General features: G+C 58.7%; 1 protein-coding gene across 3 annotated transcripts in view; it reads right to left on the bottom strand.

Moving 5' to 3' along the window:
- Positions 1–16601, bottom strand: part of ELN (elastin) — a 32154-nt gene extending 15553 nt beyond the window's left edge. For 2 of the 3 annotated variants that reach the window (XM_024747175.1, XM_024747173.1), the window contains exons 1-14: positions 16448–16601; positions 10202–10252; positions 9158–9184; positions 8532–8564; positions 6350–6379; positions 4463–4558; positions 4173–4217; positions 4018–4080; positions 3284–3331; positions 2220–2291; positions 1913–1942; positions 1343–1414; positions 679–720; positions 210–269 (exon numbers count right to left, since the gene is read on the bottom strand). In XM_024747175.1, the coding sequence (XP_024602943.1) occupies positions 210–269; positions 679–720; positions 1343–1414; positions 1913–1942; positions 2220–2291; positions 3284–3331; positions 4018–4080; positions 4173–4217; positions 4463–4558; positions 6350–6379; positions 8532–8564; positions 9158–9184; positions 10202–10252; positions 16448–16529 (751 nt within the window). In that variant the 5' untranslated portion in view covers positions 16530–16601. The remainder of the gene's footprint in view (positions 1–209; positions 270–678; positions 721–1342; positions 1415–1912; positions 1943–2219; positions 2292–3283; positions 3332–4017; positions 4081–4172; positions 4218–4462; positions 4559–6349; positions 6380–8531; positions 8565–9157; positions 9185–10201; positions 10253–16447) is intronic. The other variant, XM_024747174.1, reaches the window with a different exon arrangement.
- Positions 16602–16834: the final 233 nt, after the last annotated feature.

Genomic DNA, 16834 nt, shown 5'->3' on the forward strand with positions numbered 1-16834 from the left:
AAAAAAAAATTTAAAAAAAAAAAAAAAAAAAAAAAGAAAACCAACTGGTTCACATCTGGGTGTGGATGTGGGGTTTCATAGCATGCAGAGGTTGAGGATCCTTCTCCAGTCTCAGACCGGGGTCTGGATGTAGGGTGGGCTGGCCTGCTTTATGGAGGCTCGGTAATTAGTGCCCCCTTTGGCTGGCAGTGGGGTGAGGCTCTCCTTACCTGTCCCCGTCGGGTACCCGGCCTTGCCTGCGGCACCAGCTACTCCTCCAGGCCCATAGCCTGCGAAACGAGAGGCTCTGGGCATCCACGTGGACCTCACTGTGGCTGCCCCCTCCCCTGCCCTTCAAGGGCCAGGCCACCCAGAGTCTCCACCTGTCTCCCACCCAGCCAGAGTTAAATACAAATGTGTATGGGATGGTTACTCCCATTTTACAGACAAAGACACTGAGGCTCAGAGAAGAAACTGGTTCTCCCAAGACCTGGTGATAAATGCGAGGGCCAGGATTGAAAGCGAGGCTCTCTGAGTCCAAGTTCCATGTCCCCTCCTTCGGGGACTCCCGTTCCAAGACTCCACACCCCCGCTCCCTCCAGCTGGTGCTCTCTTAGCCCTGAGCTGGGGCCACAGCTCCCTTGCCAGAACCCTGCAGCTGGAGAGAGCCAGAAGCCCGCCAGTCTAAGAGGGCCTTACCAAAGGGCAGTTTCCCAGTGCTGTAGGGCAGTCCGTAGCCACCTGAGGAGATGGAGTGTGGGATCAGGGGCTGCCCCATGGCGGCCCCATGCCTCACTGGGCCCCCACTACCTGGGTAGACAGACCTATTCCCACAGCCCAAGACTGCGCCGCCTCCACCAGGGCTGTGAGCTGCCCTCAGAGGCTCTCGGGAGAGCAGAGGCCTTGGTGGAGGAGGGAGAGGACACCCCTGCCCCAGGGCATGATGGGACACCCGTTCTTCTACCAACCCAGGCCCTGCCATGGCCCCAGAGTCTGCGTATCTTCCTTACTCTCCTCCCCATCAGGAAACAGCTCATCATGTGAGCTGATTGCTGGGGTGGAGGTGGGTCGACACCAGAGGAGTCTTTCCAGTGAATGGTGTTTCTTACCATCAACACAAGCGGTTTCCCATCAGGGCTATGGGTCTCTGTGCATGTGTGTGCATGGGAGTGAGACCAACACTTGCAGGATGGCTTCCCCCTGCTTCCCTTTGCTGGCGACCAGAAATGGGCTTTAATACCAGGTTTCCTGTCTACCCTCGTCCACCCCAAGACACAGGTGGCCAAACAAGTCCCCTCTCAAGCTGCCTTCCCAGTAGGGAGGCCCAGTGAGTGGTGTCTCTCGAATCCTCCTTCTGCCTTACCTGGCAGCTTGGGTGCCTTGATGGGGTACCCCAGAGGGACTCCAGGCTGCTGACCTCCAAAGGGTCCAACTCCTGTGGGAACAAGGAGAGCAAAATGAGGTCCCAGTCACTCGAGCCAGCGGCCCCTGCAAAGCCCCCAGCCTCACGCTCCACCTTCTGCTCAGACAGAATGAGCTCCCGTGGCATCCGGAATCCGGAAACCATCCTAGTGCCTAGAGGGCCTTCCTGCCTCTTTCTCATCGGCCAGCAGAACAACCCCCAGTGATGGGCCACGTCCTTCTGGAAGCTGCTGGACACTCTCCCTCCTGGGGCTTGGGCCACACTCAGGGCCTGTAGCCCTTGTGGCATTTGGCACAGACTTCTGGGCTTTCTGGGCTCATTTGGGCTCCCAGACAGAGGGTGGGGACGGGGGAAGCAGGCCTATGATTGACGTCACTTTGTGCTGAAGCCAGTCCGAGGCCTGCAGCAGTAGGTACGCCCAGCCCCTCCCAGGGGAGGATCTCCTGCCCGGCTGGCAGACCCGTTGGCCTGCCCACCCTCATTGGCATGGGGGACCCGGCCTTGCCTTACCTGGGATTCCAGCAAAAGCTCCGCCTCCACCTGCAGGGACAAGGAGCCATCACTGCAGCCCTGCCACCACGGGCACAGGGCCTACGCACCAATGGCAGTGCCGAGGGGCAGGCTGACCCGAGCCGTGGCCACTTCTGCCCAGACCTCCCAGCTCATGCTGCCTCGCACACACTCGGGGATTTCTGAGAGATGTGCCGCCCATCTCAGCCAGCTGAGCCCAGGGTCCCCGCCCCTCACCCCAGGACGGAGGGGGCTGAGGGTGAATGGAGATTCCCACCATGGGTCCCCAGCCCAGCTGGCAACATACCTGGGGCCTTGGGCTTGACTCCTGCTCCAGTGGGAACCCCAGGGAGCACCCCTACACCAGGGAACCGAGCTCCTGAAGGGGCAAAGAGGGGGCTCGCAGTGGGCGTGGGAAGGCCGGCCTGGAAGGTCCAGCCCGGCACCACACCGGTCAGTGACACAGCTGGCCTCCTTCTGCACTGACTGTCAGCTACTGGCATGGCTCACAGGGTGGGGGGAGGGCCTCTTTGGTAGTGACTTTTCTTCCCCATCTGACCCAAGGTCAGAAGTTTTAATCCTATTTCCTAGCCGTGTGCTTCTGTGTTTCTGTTGGCCTGTCTCGAAACTGGAGCTAATTTCCCGCCGCCCTGCTCACCCTCATCAGAGAAGGCAGACGGTAGAAGCCTGCCAGAAATGGGGAGAGCCTGCAGGTCGGGGAGGCCTGTGACCTTGGGGGGCTCTCACTGGATGTGATTGACAAGCAAACACAAAGCAGTCATCTGCTCTGGCTGGGTGACACTCCATTTGCCAGTGTCCAGTGCTGTCACCTCTCCTGTCTCCCCTGGGGCTGGGCCACCGTGGCAGGGAGGGGCCGAGGGAGGGACACTCTGCCAGCCAATCCCACAGAGCAGCCCAAGTCTGGGCTTTTGGGGGAATTCAAGAGGTCACATGTTGGGTGGGGTGGCCGGGCCCTGGTGGGGAAAGGAGGTTGAGAGGGCAGCTCCAAGGGCCTCCTGCAGGGCGGATGCACTGGGTGGGGCCCCTGGTGACTTATGGCTTTTGGGAAACAGCTGGCCACACTGGGGACGTGGTCTGTCCTTGGGGGCCCACTGCAGGCTGTGATGACGTCTGGGTCTGGGCCTGGGCTCAGGGCGCTGGGGGGCCAGGGGAAGCTTGTGGATCTTCGTAGGGAAAAGACAACCAGAGATCTGATGCCTGTAGCCTGAGCTTTGATGCTTAGGGAGAAAATGCCGGTCAGGACCCAAGGTCTCTGGTGGCCTCGGCTTCGGGGGAGGTGGGGGGCCACTGGGGAGGCTGCCAGGGTCTGCTCTCCTTGCTACAGGGTCCCCTTCTCCTGCTTGCTCTCACCTGCGCCTGGGAGCACTCCACCTGGGTATACACCTGGGAGCCCCACACCTGTGGCCAAAGAAGGAGAGTGAGTGGCAGCCTGGCCTCCAGGGGCCCCTCTAGGCCCTTCCCGCCGTGGCAGCTCTGGGGCTCCCGAGCCAGCCACCTGGGTGCCCGGCGGGAATGGCGAGGGACACATGCAGTGGCTGCAGCCCTCCTCCCGTAAGTTCCAGAAGTCATCTGCAAACCCTTCTGTGCGTGGATTTGTCCCATCTCCTGGAGCCTGTTTACATGGCCGGCCCAGCCCACCTCTGGGTTAACAGCTTCCAGATGTTCCCTCCCTGCTGTGTGGACTCAGGCAGCCTTTTGTTTAACCTGAAGTCACTTCCTCAAGGGCTTGGTGCAGAGGAACAAACACCGGATGGGGAGTCGGCCCACCTCGGGCTCACCCCCCGCTCCGCAGTGACGGGCGGGCCCTTCTGCGCCGACTCCCTATTTTGAACCTCAGCGTCCCCATCTGTCGCCTGAATGTGGGAGTCTGTCTCTGAGGTCTGCTCCAAGGTCCTGGAAGAAGGGCCCGGGAGGTAGACCAGGGCCCCTCGCCCCTATCTGGGACACGGCACCATGCTCTGGGCCTGGCTATGCCCCCTGCCCTGCTGCAGCCGGGCCCTGTCCTTCCTGCCCTGTGGGCCTTAGAAGCTCTCGCTCCTCCCTGACCTCTGCCCTCCACCCCCAGGGACTCCATCCACACTGACCTGGCACCTTCCCGGGCTTCCCTGCAGCTCCAACTCCTGCTCCGAGCTGAGATACCACCGCACCTGGTAGGGAAGGGGCCACCACAGAGTGGGCTCCACCCCCACCCCCCACCCCCACGGCCTTCGCCGGGGCCACCCAGGTCTCGCCTCCATACCTGCAGGCACTCCTAAGCCGCCGACCCCACCAAGCCCCGCAGCACCTACAGAGCCAGGAGTGGGAGAGGAGAGAGGTCACACCAGGAACAGTCACAGGCAGGAGGGCCCGGGGCTGAGGTCTGGGTCTGCCACCACCTCTGAGACTCGGGCACAGCTGGCTGCCTCCCCACACCCCCAGGAGATGGAGCTGAGGCTCCTGTCTGCTTGCCCCTCAGGAAAGGTTCTTTGCCAAGTGGAGAGCCTGCGGAGGCCAGAGGGCTTATGGCACGTCTCAAAGGGGAACACTCACCGGCCTTGGCAGCGGCTTTATAGGCTGCGGCAGCGCCAGCCAGGCCGCCGGGCACCAGAGCTCCTGGGTAGGCCCCTGCAGGAAAGGCCCCAAGCCCTGCAGAGAGGAGGACGGGGTGAGGTCCTGCCCGCAGCCCTTCCCCGGCCCGCGCTGCCCACGAGGTACATTTGAGGCTCTTCTGCTCCACGCAAAGCTGTGACTGCTGCTCCCAGGATGGGGTGCGGTGTCAGTGGGCACTTTGGGGCAGGCTGCTCCGCCCGGCCTGACAAACCGCAGGGATCTTTCGGGGTCTAACTTCCACCCCTCCCTCCTCCAAAAAGCCTTCCTGAAGCCCCGCCGAGGTGGGCGACTCCTTTGGGCTCCTGGGGCTGCTTCCCTCCAGCTCTTGTTACTAGGTTATAACAGCACCCAGGACCCAGCTGTGATTCCCTTGTGCCCTGGACAGTGGTCTCAGCACCACCCCTTACACCAGTGGCCAGGACAGGCCCGGTCTGCATCCTTGTACCCCCAACTGCCCTCCATACTGGGCAGATGCTCTGGCCCCCAGAGGGGCATCTTGCCTGGTGTCAACACTAACCTGCCCCAAGGCCAGCGCCTACGAGCCCTCCGGCACCCAGGGAGAAGAAGACAGAGCCAGGTGAGGGGCTGGTGTGGGGCATCGTTCCTGGGCCCAGGGTGGAAAGGGTCTCGTGGAGTAGGGGCAGGACCCCGGCGATGCTGTGGTCGGCGTGTGACCGCTCAGGGCCCTAAGCTGGACTCAAACCTTTAGTACTCAGGGGCCGATCTGATAAAGTAGCAGCCACTGTTTAGCAACAACAGCTGTGTGCCATGTGGACTGACTGTGTTGACTCCGTACAACACACCCTGACCAGACCTCACTTCCCTTAGAAGGCCCGCCACCTAACGAGGGACCCAGAGGGGCTTTCTGTGAGGGCTGGGGCTGAGCACGAACTGCCGGCAAGATCTCACCCAGGCCAGGCCCTGCTCTGCTCCCACGTTAGCTGCCCCGCCCCGGGCCTCTCACTGGCTTCCTCGCAGGGGTCCCCTGCCTCAGGCCACGCCCTCTCCCCTGTATCTGGAGCCCCTTTTGTCCATCCGTCTAGCCTGCCCTGCAGTCCGGGAGCCTCCCTGCCTGCAGACAGATGCTAAAATGTTTATGAACAGCCGAATGGGTCCCTCTGGCTCTCTCCTTCCCACATCTGGGCTCAATCTCTCCTTTTCCCCCTCCAGGAGACATTCCACGGCTTTGGCCAGGACCGATGGGCAATCAGGTTGGAGTTCACAACCGTGCTGGGTTTGTTTCCAATTATGTGAGAATCTCTCCCACAAGCACCAGTCCTGGCCACCAGGGTTCCAAGCTCAGGGGCGGCCCCTCTGGGGACCGACCTCAAACATGCAGGGCTTCTGAGCCCTGGAGAGTCCACCTAGCTTTCACTGGGTGTGGTCCCCCGACCCCATTTCCTACTTCTGTGAGCTGGCCTGTCTGAAACCCAGCCAGCCCCTCTGTAAGATGGGCCTCTGACTCCGGCCAGTCTCCCTTCCGGGCAGGTGTGGTGTGGTCTAGTTGGGCGTGGGGTGTGTCTGGGTCCACTTCCCAGGGCTGCAGGCCCTGCCCCTCCCCAGCTCTGGCAGGGGTTTCTCTCCAGCCAGGCCTGTGTCCTGAGCTCCAACAGGGCAGCGGACATGCTCGGGCCTTTCCTTACCGCAGAGGGGCTGGGAGGAGAGGATGGGGACCGAACAGGAAGTGAGAAGAGGCTGGGTGCGTGGGGTGGGGCATGCAGCCCCTGTGTGGCCATCTGCCCTCGTCCCGTGCTCCCCCAGAGTTGTCTGGTCCCAGGGCCACCCTGTAGCATGACCAGCTACATGCCCTCCTTCCTGTGGACTCACCTGGCCCAAATGCCCCAAGGAGTCCAGCCCCTAGAATGGAGGAGAGAGGGGTAAGGAGAGAGGGGCTGGACTCCCTGGTTGCCCGGGGGCCTGGCTTACCCAACCGTCTCTCTCCCCTGGAGTCGGAGAGCCCTGGATTCAAATCCCGCTGTCCCAAGCTACTCCTTGCATGAAAGAGCAAGTCACTTCACCTCTCTGAGACTCAAGTTTCCCCACTTACAAAACGGCCAGCATGTTCCCCACCTTCCTGGGACCAGAGGGCTCGTGGGCAGAGGGTGCAGAGCGTCTGCAGCCTGCCAGGGTGACCGGTGGGTGGCCCCTCTGCTCCCCCCTGTCCTCTCACGTGGGTGACTGGCCTCCAGCCGGTGCTGGGGGTGTAGGTGGGGCTGGCTCCCAGCTGCCTGGTCCCCCACTGAGAGCCCAGGCAGGGCCACTGGCCGAGGTCCAGGTGGAGCAGCTGCCAGGCCACCCACCCTCCACTCGCCAATGGATTAGTTGTTCCCAAGCATGACATGCATTGTCTGTGCCCAGTTCCATCCCATCTGGGTAGGCCCAGGCGTCCCTGCTGCCCGGATGTGGGGAGCTGCCCTTTGTGTGTGTGTGTGGGGGGGGGCACTGTGGCCCTGTCCAGGCCTTTGTAGCTCAGAGTCCTAAGGCTGAAAGATGACCTCAGGGAGGTCATGGAGTCCAGCCCCTTTTCATGAGCAGATGCTCTGACTTTCCTCTCGGTCTACGCCTTCACCCTGAGCCAGAAGTTCTTTTGGAAGTCTAAACTAAATCTTTCATCAATAAAAGCTTCACTTTATCAACTGCAACTGAATGCAGTTTTCACAGTCTTCTCTTCGGTGTTTCGTCACAACCCGCCGTGTGTCCCCTGCTGCCAATGGGATCAATGAATCCCTGTTCTAGCTCTGCAGTCACGACCGCTACCATCTGGGCCTTCACAGCTAAGCAGGATCCTAATTCCACACCTTTGTTTATCTAGCCTTTCCCTGTTCTCTCTCTGCCGTCAAAGACCCTGCTAAGATCACCCACCACTCCGAGAAGATAGGAAACAGGTTCAGGCGGGATAAGCAGTGAATCCCGAGGGCTCCAGCCTTGCAGACCCCAACAGACCCCAGCAAACCCCTTGCCCAGACCTCCTGCCCTCCTGCATCTCTCTCGCCTGGCCCCAGCCCTGTAGTTTCATAACCCAGATGGGCTTGCAGGGAAGGGGAAGCTGGGTCTTGTAGATTCACTTGCGCTTGAATCATCGAATATCTGGATTTCGTAAGAGCTGTTGGACATGCAAACTGCCCTGCAGTCCCAGGCTCCAGAGCCAGGGAGACACAGATCAGGGTGGGGGGCGCCAGGGCTGCATGTGAAGCGTCTCATGCTCTGAGGGCCATAAATCCGGACAGAGACGCCCCTTCCCCCACCTGATCCTTATCCACCAGGGCCTCCTGGAGGAGGAAGCCGCCCTCCCTCTTTCCTGGGGGTGTGTTCTCTGGAGCTGATGGTGGACCCTAGTGGCAGATCCAAGCCCCATGGGCAAGGCCGGGATGGATCTGGCCACATCATCATACTGGAAAACTCCTTGGTCTGGGCACAGCTGGAAGGGGCCTGGGAAGGAAGCTCATCTGGGGCCAGGGTCAGGGTGAAGCCTAGGGTTAGGTTCAGGGCTTGGTCTGGGGTCAAGATTCAGCCTCGGGTCAGGATAAGGGCTCAGATTGTCATTAAGGACAGGGACATCTAGGATCTTGGCCTGGAGTAAGAGAGGGCTTGGTTTGTGGTCAGAGACCATTCAGGCAGAGTATGGGGCCCACCATCTGTGTCTGAGCCCACAGGCTTGGTGGCCACTGGAACATCAATTCCTACCTTTGACTCCAGCACCAGGGCTGTTTCTGGGACTCTGTGCACAGGGGACAGTCAGGGCAGCTGGGCACATAGGCACCGGCAGGGTAGGTGCCAGACACCCCTCACACATGGAGGACAGCAAGCTGCCTCCAGCCTCCTGACCCTGGATGCCCCAGAGCTTGGCCCTAGCCAGGTCATAGGTGGGGTTGACTAGGGGGCAGAGGGGCTGTTGCTGCCCACCACTTCCCTCCCTCCTCCGTCCATAGGCTGGGTTCACAGCTCTGCGGACCCTTCCCTCCCCTACCCCATCGGCACTCACTCAGTGCTCTGAGGCCACCGGTCTTACCTGGCTTGGGTGGTTTGCCTCCAGGGCCCAGTGCTGCAGAGGGAAGAGATGGTGGTAAATGGGGAGTCCCAGCCCACCTGACCTACCACGATCCCCCAGGGTACTGCGGGGTCTCACTGTGAGGTGAGGAATGATCCTCCCCTCTGCACAGGGAGCTGCTGGGAGCCCAGTGTCCATATGCCTGGGTGGGAAGCCCAGCTCTGGCCCTGATTGGGGGTTACCCTCTCTCACACTGTTTCCCAGCCTCTGAAGGGGGTGATGCTTCCCGCGCAGTTGGCTTTGCAGGGATATTACTGAGGATCAAAAGAAATATGAAAGAGGGACTTCCCTGGTGGCGCAGTGGTTAAGAACCTGCCTGCCAGTGCAGGGGACATGGGTTAGAAAAAAAAGAGAAAGAAATATGAAAGAAGGCAGGGCCCCCAGGGAAAGAGGACAGGGGGAGGGGCTTAGGGGACTCGTGAGTTCTAGTTCTTAGACAAATCCCTCCCCAGTGGATGCTCGGTCTGTGAAATGAGGGGTCCCTTAATGTCTGGGCCTTCTGAGGTTCTCAGATCTGAGCACGTATGTGGACTAGAGTGAGACCCAGACCGCATCGCTGAGGAACCAAGTTTGGTGTCTGAGCTCACCTCCTCCCAGGCCTCCGAGACCAGCGCCTGTGTTGAGGGGAGAGAGAGAGAGAGAGAGAGAAAGAGAGAGAGGACCATCAGGGTCCCTGCCAGGAAGCCATCCATTGACCCTGGTCAAATCCACCGCTGCCTAGCCATATGACCTCAGGCAAGCCTCGACCTCTGTGAGCCTCTGTTTCCTCATCCATCTCATCGGGGAAACAGCTGTGTGCCTGTGTGTACCTGGGAGTGCGCTGGTAGCTGCCCTCACTTCCACGTTGGTTCTGAACACTCAGACCCATTGTAAGTATTGAAAATATTAGGTTTGACGTTTCAATCTACTTTAAGACATTATGCTTTTTTCTAAATTAAAAGAAAAATTGTAAAGCAATTATAGTCCAATAAAGATGTTAAAAAAAGAAAATACGCCCCCCGCCACCCCCCACCATGCCCAGGTTCTTTTTTTGGAGGGGGCCCAATCTTTTCTTTTTCTTTTTTTCTTTTTTTGGAGGGGGCCCATTTTCTTTTTTTGGAGGGGGCCCAATCTCCATCTGCACCTAGTCCTTGCTTTTATATTGTTTTTACTTGAAAATCACTTTACCATGTTACCCGACAGATAGTATATTCATAATTTTTCGTAGTTGCATCATATAAGTTTATTTAATCACACCCTCCAGTCAGGTGGGTTTCTCGTTTGCATTTTTGCAAGGAACATTCCTACGAACCTTGGGGCAGATGGTTCTTTTTCTCTTCTTTTCAATTATTTCCTTTGAATGGGTTTCTAAGAGTGAGGTGAATGGTTCGAAGACTAAAACAGCAGGGATCGGTGAGGCGGCCACTTTCCGACAGTCTCACAAGCATTGCGTTTCATCTTTCAGAAAATTTGTGCTCTTAATTGTTGTAAAGTAGCATCACGTAACTGCTTTTTAAAATAGGAGTAACTTATGGGTCCTCTGGGGTAGGTGTGCCAATGTTCTTCCCTTCTGCCGTGTCACAAAGTGCACCTCTCGCAAATGTGATCACCATCTGTCTTACCTGGGAGTGTGACAATTTCAGGTACATTACCTGGGAAGAAGACGCCTCCAGGCACTCCACCAGGAACAGCCCCTGGGACCCCTGGAATGAAGTAGGTAGAGTCCCCCATTAGCCAGAATGAATAAAGCTAACGATAAAGATAAGGATGATGATAATAATACTGCATGTCTGCAAGGCAATTTAGGTTGACTGAGCAAATAATGTTTACAAAGCATTTTCTCATTCACGCTCCTCAAAATGGCCTGGTGAGGCTGGAAGGGCAGGGGTTATTATCTTCATGTCAACAGATGTGAAGTCAGGCTCAGAGAGGTTAAGGGATGTGCAAGGGGCGGGGGAGGCGGGGGGGCGGTCACACAGGTGGAAAGAGATTGAGCCTGGATTCAAAGCCAGGCTACTCCTCTGAGCATAACGGTTTGCACTGCGTTACCTGGAGAGAGCCTGGCACGGGGCTGGGTCTGAGCACCTTTTGCTGGGCAGCCAAGCCTCTCCAGCCCTGAGCGGCACGGGAGGGGGCCAGAGCTGTGTGAGGGCAGGCCGGACTGTGACAGTGAGCGGTAAGGAATTGTGGCTGCTGCCGACAAAAGTGCAGCCATTCCCACGCTGAGAGGACGGCGTGAGGTCCGCGTCCTCAGCCACCGGGCAGCAGTGGTTGGGTGGTGCTCTGGCCGTCTGACACAGAGCTGTCTAAGGAGGCGCCGGGGCCCAGAGGGGGACACCATGAATGAGCAAAGTGAATAGTTTCCGAAGGAAAAGCTAATTCACTGGCCAGTCCAGGGGCTGTCTGCCCAGCCCAGATCACGAGTTCAGTCCCCACGGACCAGTGAAGCTCTCACCGGGGAACGCTGTGATGGCCCCAGACCCAGCCTGCACGTAGTCATGGCTACAGACAATCCCGGTGCACACCAGGCCCCGACTGCACCGCCACAGAACGGCCCCAGCCTTGACAAGCCGCCTTGCCGGTGCCCCAGCCCGGGCCCCAGCACCACCCTGCCGAATGGGGCGCGGACTGGGTTGGGGGACAGTGTCGGGCAGCTCTGCAGTGTGCCCAGCAGACATCTGGCCTGCTGGCCCCAGGGCCCCGTCATCCTAAGCCACGGCCCAGCAGGGTGGAGGATGCCAAGCTGTCATGGCCACCCCGTGCCAAAGTCCCGGCGCCACCCCCCTACCTCCCCCCCGGGCCTGAGGCCCCCCAGGCACTGCAATCCAGGCCTGGAGTGTCCAAGCAGTCTGCTCAGAGCCTCAGGGGCTCAGGGCAGTGGCCCCAGGAGGCTGGGCCTGCTGGGAATGAGCGCCTGGGTCCTGTCGTCGGCTGCCAAGTGCACACATGGTCCGCCCCAGGCCTTTGATGCCTTCTCTGGCTCTGGCCTCCGGCTCCGAGCTCTGAGGTCTGTCTCTTATGTGCCTTGCCCTGTTGCGCTCCAGGCCCTTCTCTGCCTCGGCCTCTCTCCCTCCTCCCCTTTCTCTCTCTCTAACCCTCTGCCCCAGGGCAGACTGCAGGAACGACATGGTGGGTGGAGGGAGCAAGGGGCTCAGGATAGACCCATCTGGCCTCTAATCTTGACTGTGCCACTTCTTACCATCTGTGTGACCTCAGGCAAGTCACTTAACCTCTCTGAACCTCAGTTTCCTTTGTAGCAACGTGGGGCTGATAACTGCTGCCTTGCCAGGTTGTTGCGAGTTGTCAAAGAGTTCAAGAGACCTGTCCTACCCTGGGCCTGGCACTCGGTAACGCTTAAAAAAATAGGTGACACTTTGTTTCTACTTCACTGCACAGTACATGGCCTAAGGCCAGGTATGCAGTAGGTGTCCAATAAAGGATGGGTGGGGGCTTCCCTGGTGGCGCAGTGGTTGGGAGTCCGCTTGCCGATGCAGGGGATGCAGGTTCATACCCCGGTCCGGGAGGATCCCGCATGCCGCGGAGCGGCTGGGCCCGTGAGCCGTGGCCGCTGGGCCTGCGCATCCAGGGCCTGTGCTCCGCAACGGGAGAGGCCGCGGAAGTGAGAGTCCCGCGTACCGCAAAAATAACAATAAATAAAATAAATAAAGGATGGATGAGTTAGGTGGAGGGGAGGCAAGGAGGTTGCCTGTGGGTCTGGTCTGACCTGTTCCATCCCCAACCAGCCTAAGGGTCTCCCCACCTCGGGCTGGCCTGGCTGAAGCCCCACTTCCTCTCCTGGGGTTCTGTTCCCTGACCAGTGGCCAGGCCCCTCCTGGGCCTGCCAGCTCCTTCTGCTTCTTCTGTCCCAAGCTCTTTCTTCTCCCTACTCTCCACCCCTATGATTCAGATCCCAACAGTGTTTGCCAAACTCCGTGCCTGAACCATGACGGCCTGGGGAGCCAGGGGTTTTGATCCCCATTTTGCACTGAGGAAATAGGGAAGGCTTAGTGGGTGTAAAGGATCCACGCCCGGCCTCTCTTCAAGTGCAGGAGAGGTGAGAATAGAATAAGACAGTAGTTGATCAAAGGCCTTCGAAAGGCGGCAGCCTCCTCTCCTGCCCCATCATGGGAAGGGGCATCCTCCTTCCCGCCTCCCCTCCTTGGCCTGAGAAGTTCCTCCTGCCAGGAATGCCCTCTCCTCTATCCAAGTCCTACCCTTCCACCAAGACTGGGCTCAGCTTCTCCCCCCTGCCGTCTCTGAGCCTGTGGTTCTCACTGCTCATCTGGCCCAAAGCAGTTGGCCTGGAGCATACTTGTCTTGTTTTATGTGGGTTTGGCTTGTTTCACCGGCTAGCCCAGGGTGGAACTTGTCTCTTGCATCTTAGAATCATGATCCTATACTCTCAGGGATCGTAACTGTCTTCTGGCCTGAGCTGAAATTCCTTCTGCAAACATCCCATTGTGTTCCTGCTTGCACGCCTCCAGTGACAGGCAAATTCCCACCTCCCGATGCTGTCTGCTCTACCTGCAGAGAGCTCTTCCTCCTACTGCAGTAGAACCTGCCCCTCTGTCTCTCTAGTTCTGCCTCCCAGAGCCCCAAAGACTGAGGCCCACCTCTCATCCACAGAAGCTCCTCGAACATTTACCTTTTTTCAAGGTCTAACTCAAATGTCACTTCTTCCGGGAAGCCTTTCTGGATTTCCTGGGACTCCTCTAGGCCACCCCCTCTCCCAGTCTTGTCAGCTTCCTCCATTACTGCATCTCTGTTTACACACGGGCTGCCTCCCCAGTGGACAAAACGTGGCATGAGTAGCAAGAGGGAAAACTAAACCTCATAAACGTGCACGAATTACAAGGGTTGATCAGTCCAAGATAGCAAATTCTGAATAAGAGAATATACAGTTTTTAAAATTTGCATTCCCACAGTCCTCTTACTTGATACTTTATTTATTTATTTTTTTGCAATGTTCATTGCTGGAGCCTCCCACTGGCCCTAGGCAGTAAGTAGGGCAGGGATGTTTCTCCCCATTTTTCAGCCAGGGAAACCAAGAGTCAGAGAAATGAAGTGCCTGGCCCAGGAACCACATCTGACCCCAATCACACGCAGGGCATTCTGCGTTCCAGATTCTTTGATCTAGGTTCAAAGATCTGGGAGATGGCTGTTTGGGAGCAAGCAGCAGGCCAGCAGGCCTTGGCAGGGGGCTTTGCCAGTTCCAAGTCCAGGGGGCCGGCCTGGGGCGCAGATAAGACCACACGAAGCTGTTTGTCGTTTGCACGGAGAAAGGCCGCCAAGGGTTTTTCAAAAACAATCCTCCAGTGACTGACTCTGTCCCCTCCCTCCCCCGGACACGTCTGCCCTCCTGCCTTGGCCCCAGCAAACTTGGAGCAGGATCAACCCCTAACCCCAAGGTCCAGGGTCCCGGAGGCGCCTCAGTCACCTGGGCAGCTTTTTACAAGACCTACAGGTCTGGATCCCTCCCCAGACCAAATAAAGCAAGAATTCTTGGGTGAGACCCCACATCAGAATTGTTTCAAGTTCCCGGGTAACTCCAATTATGCAGCCAGGACTGAAAATCCCTGTTGCAAACCGTCTTCAGTTCCGAAATAAGAAAACAAACAAACACCCAAAACCAAAATGATAAAATTTCTGGGGGTTTGGGGCAGCTGGTCCCACTTATAACTGATGTAATTTCTCTCTCTCCTGGCAGCTGATCTTCAAAGCTACTTTTGACCCATCTTAAATGGGTCTAAACAACTTTTACCATCACAGAGGTTTCCCGGGATGCCCCTTCCTTGTCTCCCCTGGCAACACGGTTCTTTGGAACTGGGGAACGCATGAGGGTAATATCTTCTTGGGGTGGGGGGAAGCTGGGTTCCCTCAGGACAGCCAGGCAGGTGTGTGCGTGTGTGCGCATATGTGTTTGGGTTGGGGGCCCCTCCCACGTCCCATCTCTCTAGACTTCCTTTGGGAGGCTCTGGGCACAAACCCCAGAACACATCATCAATTCACACACCCCTTATTTGGACCCAGCTACTCTACCACCTGGGACAGAGCTGAGAGTTATGTTTGCAAAGAAAGAACAGGACCAACGGAGCATTTAGCCCGGTCATTGAGGATGCATTCTTCTTAGGGCAGGCCCACCCCAGAGTACTTGGCCCCCAGCCTGCCCCTCCCCAAACGCTGCTCAGAACCTGGATCTTTGGCCAACTCATCTTTGGCCCAGGGCAGAGAGCTGGCTGGTACTACTCCCCCTGGGGCTGCCTTAGCCTGTCTGAGCCTCAGTCTCCCCATTAGAAAAGCGTCGATAAAAATCCTCTACTCCCAGGGCTCCTGTGGGGACTAACCATTGTGCTCTAGGTGGGAGCTCTCTCTGGGAAGGCAGAGGTTCGGGGGACAAACTCCAGGGAGGAGGATCAGACAGGACCAGCGCTGCTACTCTCGGGCACGGGGTGCAGCTGCTCCTCTGGGATTGTCTCGCTGCCCCCCACGGGCCCCAGCTGAGGGTGCATACCATCCCTTGGCCTCGCCCAGACCCAGGAGTTGACCTCTGCAGGAAGCCCCTGCTCCCAGTGGTCCTGCCCAGCTGGTCAATCTCACGGAGGGAGCCCTTGCTCCTGCCCAGCCCCCTGCTCCAGCCGTCCGGCCTGGCCCTGCTGCAACCGGTGCACCTCCCCACGCTGGCCGCCACTGAAGGGCCGGTTCTCATGGCGAGGAAGACTCTCCCGGAAACCAGACCCCGCCCAGGCTACCCCACCAAAGGCTCGTGAGGCTGCCTGCACCTCTCTTTTCCCGTGGCCAGGAGCACCGTCAGGAACCCCTGGTAGGCCACTCCCAGGGTCCCCCAAGGTGCTAGCAGCCCTGGGGGGGGCACCCTCGGGACCCAAGGCCAGGTGGTCCAGGAGTGCCCCGAGGTCCACTCAAGCCCCTGCCGCTCACCACTCTCCCTCTGCCAGGAGATGGATACCTTCCCTAACTTCCTTGTGCTCGCTTGTGTTCCACACCACACATATACACACACACTCACACGCACAGTGACAAACCACACCCAGTGACACACCTGGACACCCGATCTCCCACGTATACATGCCTGTTGGGTGGCAGACTTTTACACATGCTAACAGGCACTTTCACGTACCTACAACACCCCTCCTCCCAAACACACACACACACACCTGTCCAAGGATGAACCTGTGAACATTCATCCCCTCGCAGAAACCTCCTCCTCTATTTGGTGACACGTCTGGGCATATACACAACATGCACACCTGTGCGAGAGCATGTAACACACTCACACATACACACTCACACGCCTGCACGCGTGCTCCCAGCCCTCCTCACCAGGGACAGACCACAGCGACAGCTTTCCAACTCGCAACCCTATAATCAACTTAACCCTGACTTTGCTCCGAGCGCGTCCTGACTTCCCAGGGGACAGGGAACCTGTGGTCAGAGAGCTCACTGCCGCTGAGCCGGCCTCCAGCCCAGGTCCCCTGCCCCCAGGGCACAAGCGCACACCCGGCAGGTCCACAGGTGTGCAAACTGCTGGTGCCCACAGACCCGACGGGACCTCGTCAGCCCTTCCCCAGCATGCTCGCGACCCCCATACCGGGAGAGCCCCCAGGACAGAGCAGGGCCCATCAGCCCTCTTGGGGCAGCAGAAGCCGGTGCTCGTTTGAGGCCACCCTGAGTCATGGGGCGATCGTGTGACAGGTTTCTGCTCAGCACGGCTGGCTCCCGGGAGGGGCAGTTCCAAGGATCCAGTGGCTGAGGGGCTCCTGCCTGGGACCCCCTGGAGGATGCTGGGGGTGAAGAGCTTCCTCTCGTCCGTCCGTCGGTCCAGCCACCTGAGCGGGAGGCCCGAGGGCTGCGGGCACGTCAGGGAACAGGGTGAGGCCTACCTCCGGGCTGCGAGGGGTGGAGGATACACAGCAGAAGCAGGAGGGCTCCGGGCCACAGGGCTGCAGCTGTCGGACCCGCCATCTCGGGGAGAAATGCCCCAGCCCGCTCTCTGCGCCTCGTTTTATCCCCAAAGCGTAATTGTTGCCTTGTCGGTCTGCGAGGGAAAGACACACACACACACACACACAGAGTTTCCCCCATCTCTCTCCTGCTTTCCCTCTGTGGCTGTTCTTTCACTGCTGGCCCCGTTCCCCGCCAGAAAGTGCGAGGGGGGCCCCTGCCAGGACAGCCCTCGGGAGAGGAAACGGGAGGGAGGGCCCTGCAGCCCGGCCAAAGATCCGGCCCCAGCCAAGGCCTGAGTGGCCAGGCCCCCGCCCCTGCGGCTG

This window comes from Neophocaena asiaeorientalis, unplaced genomic scaffold (genome assembly GCF_003031525.2).
Source record: "Neophocaena asiaeorientalis asiaeorientalis breed wild unplaced genomic scaffold, Neophocaena_asiaeorientalis_V1.1 scaffold607, whole genome shotgun sequence".
In the NCBI taxonomy this organism is placed as follows: domain Eukaryota; kingdom Metazoa; phylum Chordata; class Mammalia; order Artiodactyla; family Phocoenidae; genus Neophocaena; species Neophocaena asiaeorientalis.